The 16470-nt window shown below is 26.2% G+C and overlaps 4 protein-coding genes across 10 annotated transcripts in view; 3 read left to right on the top strand and 1 right to left on the bottom strand.

The window, feature by feature from the left end:
- Positions 1-64: 64 nt before the first annotated feature.
- LOC124955131 (epimerase family protein SDR39U1) lies at positions 65-1587 on the top strand. Its single transcript, XM_047509081.1, has 6 exons — positions 65-167; positions 262-368; positions 470-740; positions 829-1094; positions 1177-1290; positions 1363-1587. Exons 1-6 carry the CDS (start codon positions 143-145, stop codon positions 1465-1467), a joined length of 888 nt encoding a protein of 295 aa, XP_047365037.1. The 5' UTR covers positions 65-142; the 3' UTR covers positions 1468-1587.
- Positions 1544-5714, bottom strand: LOC124955132. 2 transcript variants are annotated; one of them, XM_047509083.1, is made up of 5 exons: positions 5285-5714; positions 4968-5034; positions 3132-3222; positions 2626-3014; positions 1544-2450 (listed from the first exon to the last, which is right to left on the bottom strand). In XM_047509083.1, the coding sequence occupies exons 4-5, from the start codon at positions 2720-2722 to the stop codon at positions 1729-1731; spliced, it is 819 nt and encodes a 272-aa protein (XP_047365039.1). In that variant the 5' UTR covers positions 2723-3014; positions 3132-3222; positions 4968-5034; positions 5285-5714; the 3' UTR covers positions 1544-1728. The 2 variants fall into 2 exon arrangements, with proteins under 2 accessions (XP_047365039.1, XP_047365040.1); XM_047509084.1 differs by lacking the exon at positions 5285-5714 and adding an exon at positions 5198-5279 and having other exon boundaries at positions 2626-3222.
- A 738-nt stretch (positions 5715-6452) lies between these two features.
- LOC124954994 (autophagy-related protein 101) lies at positions 6453-10326 on the top strand. 2 transcript variants are annotated; one of them, XM_047508741.1, is made up of 2 exons: positions 6453-6917; positions 8107-10326. In XM_047508741.1, exon 2 carries the CDS (start codon positions 8115-8117, stop codon positions 8769-8771), a length of 657 nt encoding a protein of 218 aa, XP_047364697.1. In that variant the 5' UTR covers positions 6453-6917; positions 8107-8114; the 3' UTR covers positions 8772-10326. The 2 variants fall into 2 exon arrangements, with proteins under 2 accessions (XP_047364697.1, XP_047364698.1); XM_047508742.1 differs by lacking the exon at positions 6453-6917 and adding an exon at positions 7338-7973.
- Positions 10327-15847: 5521 nt separating this feature from the next.
- Positions 15848-16470, top strand: part of LOC124954993 (prolactin-releasing peptide receptor-like) — an 81538-nt gene continuing 80915 nt past the window's right edge. For 3 of the 5 annotated variants that reach the window (XM_047508736.1, XM_047508739.1, XM_047508735.1), the window contains exon 1: positions 15848-16470. This exon is cut by the window's right edge. The gene's annotated coding sequence lies outside the window, so the exon portion shown is untranslated. The other 2 variants (XM_047508740.1, XM_047508737.1) reach the window with 1 other exon arrangement.

Below are 16470 nucleotides of genomic sequence, written 5' to 3'. Positions count from 1 at the left end.
AATTTATATCTATATATTAACAACGAATTTTATTATTATGAAAATTGAATGTTTTCGTTGTTAAGTTTTCTAACGTGATTGTTTTTATATAGACAGTCTGAAAAAAAAAAAAAAAAAAAAACAAACAAAAAAAGAAAAAAAAATGTCTATAAAACACGTCGTTGTAGGCAAGTTTATAATTTCTATTCTTCTTTTTAATGAACAATTTTTCATTGTTTCATGAAAAAGATTGTATCATAGATAAGATTATATAATTCTTAGGTGGAGGTACTGGATTTATAGGGAAACGTTTAATAGAATTATTATGTCAACAAGGTATAACTTGTACAATTGTTTCACGTAAATCAGGTCCTAATAGAATAACTTGGGTAAGAAGTTATTTTAGTTCAAATGTAGAAAAAAAAAAAAAATATTTTCAAATCTATATAAAGTAATAATTATTCTTCGTTTGTTCATATAAATATTATAGACAGATGTAAAGGAAAATGGTCTTCCAAAATATACATCTGCTGTAATCAATATTGCTGGTCAGAATGTACTCGATCCAACGAAACGTTGGTCGTCAGAATTTAAAGAAATTGTTAGAGATAGTCGTGTGAAAACTACAGAAATATTAGCAAGAGCCGTGGAATGTACAGATGCAAAAGCCTTCGTTAGTATTTCTGGTGTTGCGTGTTATAAACCCAACGATACGGAATATACGGAAGAAAGTGAATGTATACCTTATGATTTTTTATCAGGTAAAATGATAAACAAAGAATAATAATATAGATTTGTAATATGTATATATATATATAGATTAAAATAAAAAAGTTTAATTTGTATAAGAACTTTGTCGGGATTGGGAAGCTGCAGCAGAACTTTCACAGGAGAGTAAAATTAGACAGATCATTATTAGATCTGGTGTAGTATTAGGTAAAGATGGTGGAATGATAAAACAAATTTATTTACCTTTTTTACTTGGACTTGGTGGACCTATTGGTACTGGAAATCAATATATGCCATGGATACATATTAACGATCTCGTTAACATATTTTTATTTGCTATTAAAAATGATAATGTTTGTGGTATTTTAAATGGTGTAGCACCTAAGGTAATATTTATAAAAATCTTTTGAAAACAATTCAAACGATATATAATTTAATATCATTCGATAATAAATTCATTTTTAATAGCCTGTAACTAACAAGGAATTTACAAAAGCATTTGCTAATGCATTAAAAAGACCTGCCATAATACCACTTCCAAGTATTATTTTAAATCTAATTTTTAGCGAAGAACGTGCAAAAGTTAGTATCAAATTTTGTCATTTATATTTTTAATAGTATTTTAGATCATGTATGAATTTAAATATGTTATAGATGATGTTGGAGGGACAAAAGGTATTTCCTAAAAGAACCGAGGAATTAGGATTTCAATATCAATTTTGTGATATAAATAGTGCCTGCAAAGAGATCGTTAAATAAATTATTATCATTTTATTCTTTATACAATAAAATTTGTATAACTATAAGAGTATTTATAATTAATAGAATGGTTGTAATAAAGCGCATATAATTATTATTATTATGCGTTTGAACGTAATATTTATTGACATAAATATATGCGAATAAAATTAATAGTTTGAATTGAACTATAGATAAAAATTAACATAAATTTATATAATTCAATCAATAAAGATTAATAGTTAACATTAACACGTAGAACTTATTCTTTTTTTTTTTTTTCTAAGAAATTTTTAAATTAGTATCATGTTCATAAGAACGTACAGAGATAGGTTTCATATATTTGGAATAAACAAAAGATAAACTATTTTCAGTATATGGACCTTTTCTTAAATGCTTTTCTTGACAACATTTAACTATCTTATTGGATCCTAATAATGGCGAACTAAGATTTTGTTGTAGCGAATATTTAAGATCATTCATTTCATTGTTAGACTGTAACATTTCTTTAGATATTGAAATGGATTTATATTTTTTAGGCAATTTTTTAAACCGTTCCTTTCCTGAATCTGAAATAACAATTAGCTGGTCGTATGGATCACTTGGAAAACAATCTAAACATTGAATACGACTCATATTCAAAAAATAATTGATTTCTTTTCTTAAAATTTGTATTTCTTTACGTGTTAAGCCATTCATATTAATAGAAACAATATTTCCATTTTTATGAACGATAAATAGGCCTAACTCAATGGATACACCAACGTATCTTATATCATCTAATTCCATCAGAATGGATTGTTTATTTAAAAATTTATAACATAACTTGTCGCTCCATGTATATCTTGATATAATGGCCTTATTAGTTTCTTTATTTAAAATTAGATCTTCCCATTCCCCTAAAGCGTCCAAACAAAACGTTATCTCTCCCAGAATTGAGACAATCAGAAAAAAAATATTCTTCGTCACGTGATAACATATCCAGATGAAAAGAATTGTATATACTGTAATGCAAAATTATTTATTAATTTTTCTATTAATTCTATCGATAAGAGCTTATCAATATGATAAAAAAATAAATTTGTTAAAAAGATACAAGAATATATGTATAAATTGTTTATAAAAAAATTTCCAAAAAGAAAAAAAAGAAGAAAAAAAAAGAAATCCATTATATCTTACAAACAAATATGATCCAGGTTAAGAATTTTGGTCTTCTTGATACATGAATTTTATTCTTATCCAAATATTTAAGTTCCGGTTTAGTCAATAAAATCATTTTATTCAAACTTCATAAATAAGTTTTTCAATATTTAAAATTAAGGATATATGAAAAAGAGAATTTGGATAGGAACATATATTGACAAAAAGGAGCGTAAACTATTTTTTGTGAGTTCGTCGCTTTTTTTTTGTTTTTTCTTTTTTCCTTTTTTTTCTCTCTCTTTCTCTTTCCATCATACTCCCTATTTTTTTCTCTATCTTGTCGGCCACTACTCGACTGAACGTTTATATATATATATATATATATGTGTGTATGTACATAAAAATAATCTATCCCTTGATGATTCAGCCTGAAGGAGAAGAAAAGAAAAAGAAGAAATAGGAGACAAAAAAAGAGAGAGAGAGAGAAAGAGAGAGAGGGAGAGAGCCAGAAAAATAAACTAAAATAAAAGAAAGTTGAAACATACGGAAATCTGCATTTATTTCAGCATATTTTTATTTCAACGAGATACAAACACTCGATTATTTCATTGATACTTGTGCTATTCCAATGATCTTCTGAAACATGAAATAGACAAAGAAAATAATTAAGTAACACTGTTGTATTAAAAAATTATATGAATTATTTAAGAAATTTGTGTTATATAGAATTATATTTATTTTTTATCCCTTTTTTGATGATATACTTATAGAAAAAAAAAAAAAAACATCCTAAAAGAAGACCTTTGATATTTATTCGTCGAATAATAAAATAGAAATTTGTTTGTATTTATTTATCATATTAATATAATAATAAATTATATTTAATTATCAATATTAATAATGTTTACGTAAAAATAATATTATTAAATGATTAAAGGAATTATTTATTTTAATTTAAATCGTATAAATAAGAGAGCTGCTGATATTTATGATTTAAAATGTGATGTTATTATAATTAATCGTTCAAGGTTGCTTGTATGAAAAGGAAAAAAAGAAAAAAGAGAGAAAAAAAAGAAAAAAAAGAAAAGAAGGAAAAAACCTGACCTATTCATTGATCAATATAAGAAAGTTAATTAACTCCGTGAAATGTTCAAAGTCATCGAACAATATATTTTCCTTTCTTTTCTTTTTTTTTTTTTTTTGCTTCTTTTTTTTTCTCGTTTATAACACTCGTAAGAGTGAAATTAAATTATTTTAATATTAAAAACGTGCAAGAGTCATTATCGTTTAAACGATCCGTAAGATTGTTAATTTAAATATTGATTAATGAAATTCAAACATTATATACACAATGAATAATTGTTCAAATGAATATAATATATTTGTATAATAATTAAAAATATTGTAAGATTATGTTTGCCTTATGTGATGATTAATTATTAATTTTCTTCGTATCGATTTAATAAAAGAATTTTATGTGAATCAATCGTTTCAAAAGGATCGATATGATAATCGGATAAGAACTGAAGTGAAAAATTTAATATACGTGGAGGAATAACGATTATAAAGGGAAGGATAAGTGATAACGAATGATAACAAAAAGAAACGTTTTGTATTTTGTCATCGTATTTTCATCGTTACATTAGGTAGATATATCTATCGATGGATGAAACACGGACATCGTCAAATTATTGTCGATTATTTGACAAAAATTCTCACTAAAAAAAAATCATAAATCGCGATGAAACGTAAAATTCGTCCGAACGAGAAAACGAGACATTCTTTTTTTTTTTTTTCTTTTTTTTTTTTTAAGACATTATTAGCGAATTTGGATATATTTATAGTACCTTTGTTCTGTTCAATATATCCTTTCTTCTTTCATTATTATAAATTACAATCGTCGTATGTAATATAGAATGTAAGATAATTTGTATAATATTTAATTATACATTTATTACTTCTTTTTTTTACTTATTAATATTTTTAATATTATATTATTATTATTATTATTATTATTATTATTATTATTATTATTATTATTATTATTATTATTATTATTATTATTATACTATAAATTATATTATAGATTATATTATAGTAGTAATAATAGTAATAATATATATAATTTTTTTAAAATATTTAAATAATTTTTTAAAAATATTATATATGTATTTTTAAATATTATATATGTAATTTTTATTAACAATAAGATTGTACATCTATACATTTAACCAGTTTAAATGTATCCTTGTACTTATTCGGCTATATAGTTTTAAAAATATTATAATACGTAATATAGTATATAAAAGTATTATACATATACGATTTTAAATAATAATAATTAAATCTTGATCATAGAGAAAAAATTTAGAAAAACTTACCTATAGTTATATCCTAAATTACGAAATCGTATGATTACCATTTTAGAACTTTTGCGTCATAGAGTATCTATAAAATATAATATCGAATTAATTTACTAAGAGATTATTCTTTTTTTTTTTTTAGATAATTATTTTCCGGAAATGTAAAAATATCTCAAAAATTAAGACTCATTATTGTGAACAATCGCAACGTTTATTTTTTCTTTTTTTTCTTTCTTTTTTTTTTTTACCATAAAAATTGTCCGTTCAAAATATTCATTAAAATTTATTTGACTCATCTTAAGCCTTACGAAGCTAAACGTAACATAAGTACTTACTCATTTTCTTTCATTTTGAATTGAATTAAAATATCTCTCTCTCTTTCTCTCTCTGATCATCAATTTATATGAAGAGACAAAGAAACGGGCTATCGTAGTTTTTACTTCGAGGATATATAATGTAAACCAATCAAACGTGTATATGAAAAATTCGTAATGGGGGGGGGAATAGGAGCTTCCACTCTTTAGTCGTAGATTTCAAGTGGCGCCACTATATGAATACTTATTTTTTTTTCTTTCTTTTTTTTTCACGAGAAATGTCGAAAACAGGATTTTGCACCAACAAAATTAATCCTTAATGTAATTCTTTTTCGACTTTCACGTACAAGGTTATATTTTTAAGATGGAAGATTTAAACGTGAAGATAATTTATTTTTTCCTCAGACTTTATAAGTTTTATTTTTATACATGAATTATTCACGAAGGAGTACATTACTTTTTGATCGAATGATTTATATATATATATATATATATATATATATATATATATATATACATAAATTTTTTTATTTTTTTCGAACAAAAATAAAACATTTTCAAAAAAACGAGGGAAAAGTCATATATATATATATATATATACGAATTTTACGTATAAACTTTTGACTTTAAAATATGACCTCGTTCATTAAAATCGGTCAAGAATTACGTCTGAATTGCTCGTTGGCGTAAATTATATTATAAAACTATAAATGATGAACATCCTTAATAAAAGAAAAAAAAAATGTGTAGAAGAGAGAGATCGAGTGATTCGAATGGCAGCACCGTCGGACGGATAGATTATGAAACAATAATCAAGATGGCGTGCGTTAGAAGCACAGCTGTTGTTTATCCACAAAGCAGCGTCTCGGTCATCTAGGTGATGTCCGTCATAAGTGATACGTGTCATATGTTACGCGTTCCTTCGTGATAAGGAACTTGTAAAGTGACATCGAGATGGAAACGAGTAATCGAACAATTAGTAGTATCAATAGTAGTAACGACAACAACGTAACGTATCAGTGACAAATCGTGTCTCATTTCGAAAATTAAAAGACACGAGTACTCTGTGTGATCGTAACGGCGGCGTTGACAGTGGCGGCGAAGGTGGTGGTGGTGGCGGTGGTGGTGGTGGTGTGGTGGTGGTGGTGGTGGAGGTGTTGGTGGAGGTGGTGGTGGTGCTGGTGCATCAGCAGCAGCAGCAGCAGCAACAGCAGAACCAGAAGTAGAATTAGAAGTAGCAACAGTAACAGCAACAGCAATAGCAGCAGCAGCAGCAGCAGCAGCAACAGTAATAGCAGCATCAGCAACAGTAACAGCAGCAGCGATATTGGGCTAAGAAAAAACAGTACGAGGAAGAGTCTCTCGATGCAGAAAACGATCGAGAACTGTGACGGGTCGGCGACGACGATGATGATGACGACGACGATAACAACGACCACGACGACGACGACGACGACGACGACGACCGAATAAGAGCAACTAACCTAGATCTTTTTTTTTTTCTTTTTTTTTCTCTCTCCATCGTTTTGTCTTCTTTTTTTTTTTTTCTTTCTCCAATTCTCCGGCTTATTTGGGAGCAAAAGAAAGAAAGAAAGAAAGAAAAATACGAAATTATATCAACATTTCGAAGCTCGATAATAGAACAAATTACGAAGTGAGTAGAAGTAGCTTTAAACAAAATTTTGAATTCTTCTTTCTTCTCCTTCTCCTACTTCTCTTTCTCCTCCTTCTTTTTGAATATCGTTTCGATATTCGAGTCTTTCGTATGATCGAGCTCGATTATCGTTACGTAAAATCATAGCGCGGCAAAAGCAGAGAAAGGAAGTTGACGTTATGTTCGAACACGTTGCACGTTTTTCTTACGTCTTTTCTTTTTTCTTTTTATTTCTTTTTATTATTATTATTTTTTTATTCCCCTACCTTTCCTCTTTCTCTCTCTCTCTCTCTCTCTCTTTCTCTCCCCTCTCTCACTCTCTTTGTCTTTCTCTCTCTCTCTTTCTCTCTCCCTCCCTCTCCTCTCTCTCTCTCTCTCTCTCTCTCTCTCTCTCTCTCTCTCTCTCTCTCTCTCTCTCTCTCTCTCCTCTCTTATATCACTCGTATCATCGACGGAAAACGTGGCGTCTATATAACGATTCTATATAGTTTTCATATTTTCTTCGATTATTCATGGTGGAAAGCTATTTAGATGAATAGCTTCATATTTTACAACAAAAATTTAAATAACATTTGCAACTTCGCAATAATGATTCATGTTTTTGTTTGTTATTTTTGTGAGGTTATGAAAGAATAATTATGTTTATTTTTGTATATTACTTATTTCTTCCATTTTCTTTTTTACCAGTGAGAGTTATTAATTGCATATAATGATTATATGATGTCGCCTTGCATATCAATTTATATAATAACTATATATATATTATTTATATTCAATATATGATGTTAATGTCTTCTCGATATTATGCCTTGTTTCTTTGTGTAATAACAAGATAATACGTTGTAATTCTTGCTTAATGTTCATTATCAAAACAAAAAGAAAGAAGAAGAAAAGAAAAGGAAAAAAAAAAAAAAAGAAAAAAAAAAAAAAGAAAAAAAAAAGAAAGAATTGTATAAGATCGTTTCGTTAAATCACAATTTACTTTTGGAAAGTTCATATTTATTATTGCTTCGACTTAGAAAAATCTATGCGCGGATGCCAATTATAAGATTTGAAGTATGTAATATATTTTTTAAAGAATCATTGAAACTATACATCTATTTGCCCTTTTGATCATAATATTTATAGTCATTTATTTTTTAATAATTTATAATGATAAACGAATTGAGTAAAATAATTTTCTTTTTAGGTTTCATCATGAATGCCAGAACACAACTATTTGAGTTAAGTATGGAGGGTCGGCAGGTCGACGAAGCTGTAGCCAGTATATTTCACAGCGTTCTATTTCATAGAAGCCTTGGAAAATTTAAGTACAAACAAGAAGGCAGCTATTCCGTTGGTACTGTCGGATATCAAGATGTCGACTGTGATTTCATTGATTTCACATACGTATGCTGTTCCTCTGTACATCTTGATCAAACCTTGAAAAGAGAAATATCGGGCTTTTCTGAAGCTTTACGTTCTACGGATAGTCCTGGTTCTGGTCAAATATCGTTAGAATTTTTTCAGAAAAAAAAGAATCGCTGGCCGTTTCAGGCAGAGTGTATACCATGGGAAGTATGGACAGTGAGGCTCGAGCTTATAAAATTAGCAACTGAGCATGAACGTCAAATATGTAGGGAGAAGGTTGGTGATCTGTTGACAGATAAAATTCTCTATATAACTGAAGTCATGAATAGGCATGACTATTTACCAAAAATGCCAAATCAGGCTGAATTAGATTTGATTTTTGATACTTCTTATCCGGACATTCAGCCTTATCTCTTTAAATTGTCTTTCACAACTTCTAGCCCATCGAGTTCAACAATGGGTAATACAATGAAAAAGTTGATTAAGGAGACATTGTCCATTTAGTCGTAACATAAATTTTGATCCTCATAGATTAGATTAAATTAATCTTTGAAGAGAAGATTAATGTATAAAATATATAAATTTGTGCAGTTTCTTTTACAGTGATCACAATATGTATTTTACAGTGATCTGCTACTGTACCTTATACAATTTTGCTTCTTTGTTAGATCTTTTTACTTTGCAATAATAGAAACTTTGATTGATTGTTTGAATGTAGTACATTTATTACATTGAAATAACATTCGTTATAATTCGAATAAACTTTTCACCAAAGCAGAGAATTTACCAGTCCTGGGAAGTAATTCTTCATTTATTGTCAAAACATAGTAATATGACTGGTGAGAAATATTCTATAAAAAGGCATGTCTAATGTCCATGCTCTATAGTTCGTACGTGAGTCTGTAAAGATAGTTCTGTGTCAGCAATATCATAATGTATTTTATAATATAGTAAATACATTACTGCGTACATTGCAGCTATCAAACTGCTAACGTACCTCTTCAACTTTATAGTACAAATAAATGTAAAGTTCGTTTTGTTTTGTACATCATATATACGTCCATTGCGCGATTCAACACAATTGTTGATTATACTTTTAATATGAATCTTCCATTGCATTGGTTAACTTCTGCAAATGTATATACATTTTGCAGTTAAAAAAAAAAAAAAAAGAAAAAATTGTATTGTTTGCGCAATGATCTGGCTGTTCGATCATAAAAAAAAAAAAAAAAAAAAAAAAAAAAAAAGTGAAATCAGTTTTAATCTTTCCAAAACTTAAGTACTTTACTCTGCTGATTTTGTCAGCAGGAATAAAATAGTTAAGATCGATTATCGATGTATTGTACATTTTAGGATGTCTTAAAGAGACATGTGATACATAAATTTTTAACATTTATTAGAAATGTGGTGCATGACATATTTTTTAGTTTTGCAGATTCAAAAAACTTTCTATAAAAAGGAGTCACAAATCAAAAACTGCAAATGTTTTTTGAGTTAACGTGCAATCTAAATATGCTTATTACAGGATTAAAAATGATTAGGATCAAAGTATAGCCATCTAATTAGATATTGTAAATTGAAATGAAACTTAGCGGGGTATGTCTGACTTTCTATTAACAGTTACCAATTAGTTCTCTTGTATTAATGCTGCAATGTTTAGCGGTTAAAAAATATTATCCGATTTAAAATACGTTCTTTGTGATATGACTAATATTGATTTATGATTACTTTATAAGATATATAGAGAAAAAAAAAAAAAAAAAGAAAAAGAAACAGGAAAAGAAAAATTGACGACCATTTGAAATTCAATCATCGCTCAAAACTTTGCCTATCATGTTTAGAAAATAAGTTCAAACAATGTGTTTCATAATTTATATGAAAATTACAGAAGAATCAAGTAATACTCACATGCAGCTATCATGAAAAAAAAAGAGAGAAAAGAAGAAAAATGGAAAAAAAAACCGACAAAAGAGAAAAATACAAAACAAAGAAGTTCTTATATACTCTGCTTTGATCGTACTTCAGATATTTAATTTAGATCCAATAGAAACTTATATCAAATCAAGAGAGATATATATGTATGTATGTATGTATGTATGTATGTATGTATGTATATATGTATGTATGTATGTATGTATGTATGTATGTATGTATGTACGGCATACTATTCACGTACGAATTAAAATCTTCAAGATCTGTACCTTTAAATGCTACTCAAATAATATCAGTACAATATTTTTGAAAAAAAAATGCGATATTATCAAGATTTAAAACATATACATATACAGTTTTTTTTTTCTTTTTTTTTTCTTTCTTTTTTTTTTTTTTTTTAAACTGCAAGCTAAAATGGAAAGAAGATACTGTTTCTCTAACGTGTTATATTTTTAATGACTTGCATAATATATATTATTCCCATTTGATCTTTTTCCAAACTTTTATTGTATATAGATCATAACAGTTGTCCACGATTCTTGAATCCATCCATGCTTTGTTCACTTATTAATAAGATATGTAAATTCTTAAAGAGTGATCAGATTGCTTGGATTATGTTACATACATGATCGTATGTGAACTTACTATATATGAATATATATATATATATATGTGTGTGTGTGTATATATATTCATGTATATATCTATATAGGCGCAAAGAACGTTTTTAACTATGATATATGCATAAACGTGATTGTTATTTATTTTTATGAGTGATTCGTACAACGTGTAAACATACGTATGAATATATTTCTAATAATAGTGTAAATGTGCTGATTAGCGAATTATTTTGTATACTGCTTTTTTTTAGTGTTTTTTTTTTTTCTTTCTTTTTCTTTCTTTCCTCTTTTCTTTTTTTTTTTTTTTTTTTCTTTTGTTTGTTTAATACTATGTAACTCTGTTCTTTTGCTTTTTTTTTTTTTTTTTTTTTTTTTTTGTTTTTTTTTTCCTTTCTTTTTTAATCAAAATTTATACGTCGTGTCTTCGATGTATAACAGTATCACTCGTATTAAAACACACCGGGTGATACGAAAAAAGATAAACTAAAACTTTTCAGTCCCAATTGAATTCTCAAACGTTTTGTGCCTTCGTATAAAGTTTTTATAGATGTTTAGAGAATAAATATGTCATATCTAATAAAAAAAAAAAAAAAAAAAAAAAAAAAAAAAGAAAAAAGAAAGAGAGAGAAAGAGAAAAGAAAAATTATGATTGGTTATATAAAATTAAATTTGGACGATCATTAATTTTAAAAAGAGAAATATATAAATGCTTTTCTGCACATTACGAAATTTTGCTCTAATAATAAGGCAGCATAATTCCCCGTTGATCGTAAATGTATTATCTAATCAGAGAGAAAAGTTTATTTACAATTTTAAATTAAGAAAATACAAATGCGTATTTCTGGAAAGGAATTTTCGTAGTAACCTGTTTAAAAATAATGTAAATAAAACTAAATGAAAATATAAAACGATATATACAGCCTGATGATTACTACGAAAGCAATATCTTTTCCAGAATTCACTTCTTACTATATTAATGCGGTTAATTAGTAGTAAATAATATGTAATGTTAGTAGTCGAATACGCACAGTCATATTATCATTTAATTTATTTATCACTGATTATTTTGTCCCTTTTGATTGTTACTTAACGCTTATGAATTAATTCTTTCTTTCTTTAGTTCTTTTTTTTTTTCTTTTTTTTTTTTCTTTTTTGTTTTATTTTTCCTTTTTTCCTTTCAGTATCTAATTAACTTAAGTAGTATAAATTCTTTATTAATATTTATATATTTATATATATATATATATATATATATATATATATATATATATGTATGTGTGTGTGTATGTATGTATGCATGTATGTATGTATGTATGTATGTATGAATGTATGTCTTTTTAGAAATATTCTTTTATAGATAATTAAGATTATTATTTCTTTTAGTTTAATTCTTACTACGATTTGACTGTAACTTCTTTCCCTCGCACCACCCGGTATATGCCCTGCACGAATGTATAAAGTAAAAATATCTTTGGATATAGAATTTCGTGCTGTAACAATTGTAACAAAGAGCAAAAACTATATATAAATAGCTTTATATATAAATAAATATTTATATATATATAAAGTTAACTATACATATATATATATATATATATATATATATATATATATATATATAATATATACAGATATAAAAAGAATAATGAGAGAAAAAAAGAGACAAAGATAATAAGTGATTACGCGCGAATGCGTTTAGGTTTCACAAGTCAGATAATTTACAATGTAAGTCTATAAATATAAATAATAATAATAATAATAATAGTAATAATAATAATAATAATAATAATAATAATAATAATAATAATAATAATAATAATAATAATAATAATAATAATAATAATAATAAAGAAATTATAATGTGTACTTTCTATATGTATGCATAAATGTATATGTTTTATATATATATATATATATATATATATATATATATATATATATATATATATATATAAGTGTACATTTATATTTACATATACAAATAGTATGTACATACCACATATACAGATACACATACACATACATATAATATATAATAGTCAGTAGGAAAAAATCTGTAAATTACGACATAACGAGAGAAAAAAAAGAGGTGAAAATTCTGGTGTATAGTAAGAAATGATAGATTCGTTAGTTTTAATTTATCACGACGATTATGACGATGTTAAATGATTAATAATTATTAATAAACTACTGTATTTTATAATGATCGCTGTACGAACATATTATTAATCAACAATTTTAACATCATTAATTTTATTCACATTAAACATTTATTATGATTATAAATTATTAAAACGGAAAAAGAACAAAAAAAAAAAAGAATTTGTTTTATATAAAATATATTCATCGGTAGAATTGTTTTTCTTTTCTCTTTAACTGGCTAACGATTTTATTTCATTTTTTTTCTTTCTTTTTTCTTTCTTTCTTTCTTTCTTTCTTTCTTTCTTTCTTTCTTTCTTTTTTTCTTTCTTTTTTTTTTTCTTTTTTTTTTTCTTTCTTTCATCCAAATGTTTTTTTTATAAACGTCGACATACCATCGGTCGGTAAGTAACTACGATTATAATTTATCAATGAACAATTTAATTTAATTACCATTCAATGGTAATCATCGACATGATTATAATCGTTCATAGAAATTCTTTTCTAATTTTGTTTACGTTGTACTTACGATCGAACATTTTCAAACAAATATCTTCGTATTTTTTTGACAAATTCGAAATACTTCGCATATTGTAAATATTGATCCCAATAAGAGAAAGAGAATGTGTGTGTATGTATCTGTGAGAGAGAGAGAGACAGAGAGAGGGAAAGAGACAGAGAGAGACGTATTTTTTACAATCATATATATATATATATGATTGTATACACATTTTATTTTTCCTAGATGTTCCTCTTTTCACTAACTCAAGTAAACTCATACAATCAAATTTTTTCGCAATATAATTCATAATTTTCCACCCTTTTGTTATATCCTTATCTTCCCCATATATCAAGCCGTGAACGTACGCATCTTGCTGGATCATCAAGATTTTATTAAATTTTATAAAATATTTCAAGAATTTCTTTACGTGATCCTACAAATTTTCATTATATTTTGAACGATCATTGTCTTCGATCAACAAAACTGGATAGGGAGAGGAGATAGGTCCTATAGGAATATTTTTCATTTGTTTTACATTTGTTGTGTATTCAAAGAAAAAAAAAAAAAAAAGAAAAAAAAAGGAAAAAGAAAAAAGGTCGCAATAATAAATTTATTATTTATTTAAATTTACGATCATTATTTTGGGATTAAATTTAACATCGATTTTAATAAATATCATCTATCGTGTAAATAATGTAACGTAATTAATTATTTATTTATTTATTTATTTATATTTAAAATTAAACATAAAATACATATATGTTGTATTGAAAAGATACAGGAACGATTATGATTAGGAACGATTAGATAATAGAATAAACGTATTACGTCCTTCGCTATTTTCGTTCTCTGATTTTGTTTCTTTTCTTTTTCTTTCTTTTTTTCTTTTTCTTCTTTTCTTTTTGTCTTTTTATAAATAATTTAAAAAAAAAAAAAAAAAAAAGAAAAAAAAAGAAACAATTTTTCTCATTGTCCTTTTTATAAATCTCTTACGCAATCAAGGTTACAAAGTAGAAACGAGTTTAGGAGTTATTTCCCAAATGACGAAATTTCCAGGCAGAATTTCTAATGCCAGTGGTAGGAAATAATCGTAAAATCTTATTTAAAGATGACCAATAAATAACATCCGACGGAAAGACATTTTACCGTTCGTTTCACCGTCCCAATCATATAATTCGATATTTGTCTTGTCGGATCTTTTTCTTGAAGTTTACTTTGTCCTCCTCCCTCTCTCCCTCTTCCCCCCCCCACCCGCCCCACCTCACCCCGCCACACCCCGCTTCCCCTGAAAAAATTCCTTTTTTTCTTTCTCTCTCTTTTTCTTTCATTTTTATTTCTTTTCTTTTTTTTTTATTTTACTATTTTTTCTTTCTTTTTGTTTTTTTTTTGTTTTTGTTTTTTTTTTTTTCTCTTTTCGTCTTATGTTTACTTCGAAATCTTGAAAAGTGAACAAGTTTGTTAGCGGTTTATTTCGTAAGAAAATAATGCTAACTTTTGTTTGGATTGGACGTATTATTTAATTATTTTTTTTCTAAGAATATTTTTCTTTGGTTTTCTTTTTTTTTTTTCTTGCTTGTTGTTTATTGATATACATATACATATATATATATATATATATATATATATATATAATAATAATAATAATAATATTATTATTATTATTATTATTATTATTATTATTATTATCATTATTATATATTTTGGAAAATTATACATGAATTCAAAAATTTTGAAAACTTATCCGCGAGCGTTTCGATAATTTTAATGCTTGGAATATCATTTAAAATATTATATTTCTCATTTCATATATTCTTTATATCGAAAAAAAAAAAAAAGAAAGAAAAAAAGGGGGAACAAAAAAAGAAAAAGAAAGTAAATAAGAAAATTATGATTGGCCGATGAATAGTAGAAGATTATAGTCTATATTTGTATAGACTATAATATAATGTAACATAACGATAATAATATAAAATTCGTATAATATAACGTAATATATGATAATGATGTATAATTTCTTTTTCTTTCTTTCTATTTTTATTTTTTTATTTTTTTTTTTTATTTATTTATTTACATTCATTCATTTATATATTGTCTTTATATTATTATTATTTCTATTATTATTTATATATTCCATTCTGTGAAAAAAAAAAAAATAGTTAAAACTGATTCTTATTACAAATTAACGTAAAATTTGTTTTCATTTATATAAAAAAAAAAAAAAGAAAGAAAAAAAAAAAAAAGAAAGAAAAAAATGGACTCGTCTCACTTTCAAAATCAACAGCTCATATACATATATATATATATATATATATATTTTTTTTTTTTTATTTGTATTAAGAAATGAAACAAAAAAAAGTTCATATACGATCATTTGCGTTAGTAAAAAAAAAAAAAAAAAAAAGAAAAAAAAAAAGAAAAAAGAAAAAAAAACAAATGAAAAAAAATGGAAAAGAAAAAATAAAGGAAAAAAGAAGGAAATAAGTAAAATTATGATTGAATCGATATAGAAGAGGACCTGTAGAAAATCACAGTGGTACATTCGAAAGATGGTGAGGAGAGAAGTTTAAGAAGAAGAGGAAGAGGTGGAGGAGGAGAAGGAGGAGGAGGAGGTGGAGGTGGAGGAATTGTAGAGAATGTATAGAGAACGATTACGCATGCGTAGAAAAACGGCGCGACGACACGCTCCGTCGAGAGGTTTGAGGCGAACGAATTTTCCGTTTTCAGTCGCCGACGGAAAACAGCGCGCGTCGGCCGCGATCGCAATTTCGATATCTCGCGTTTTGGTGCTGTGTTTATATAACGTGAATAACATATATAAACGAAATCCCCATAATATTTTCCTAATGAAGTAAAGTGAAACATAAAGAAAAAATATTAAAGATTTACGAGCAAAGGAATTATCGAAATTCGATCATCGAATAACGATCGATAATAGATCTTTCGTCGATCGAGTTACGATCGTTCAAAAAAAAAAAAAAAAAAAAGAGAGAAAAAGGTGGAAGAACGAAAT

The sequence above is a fragment of the Vespa velutina genome, chromosome 17 (assembly GCF_912470025.1).
Source record: "Vespa velutina chromosome 17, iVesVel2.1, whole genome shotgun sequence".
Taxonomy (NCBI): Eukaryota; Metazoa; Arthropoda; class Insecta; order Hymenoptera; family Vespidae; genus Vespa; species Vespa velutina.
This window is presented reverse-complemented; position numbering and strand designations above follow the sequence as displayed.

Bases quoted from the DNA above. Each gene is read 5' to 3' on its own strand.
- LOC124955131 (XM_047509081.1), top strand. From the start codon at position 143: ATGTCTATAAAACACGTCGTTGTAG. The intron at 741-828 runs GTAAAATGATAA...AATTTGTATAAG, and splicing joins ACCTTATGATTTTTTATCAG to AACTTTGTCGGGATTGGGAA. The intron at 1,291-1,362 runs GTTAGTATCAAA...AATATGTTATAG, and splicing joins TTAGCGAAGAACGTGCAAAA to ATGATGTTGGAGGGACAAAA.
- LOC124955132 (XM_047509083.1), bottom strand. From the start codon at position 2,722: ATGATTTTATTGACTAAACCGGAACTTAAATATTTGGATAAGAATAAA. The intron at 2,451-2,625 runs GTAAGATATAAT...TTTGCATTACAG, and splicing joins AACCTGGATCATATTTGTTT to TATATACAATTCTTTTCATC.
- LOC124954994 (XM_047508741.1), top strand. From the start codon at position 8,115: ATGAATGCCAGAACACAACTATTTGAGTTAAGTATGGAGGGTCGGCAG.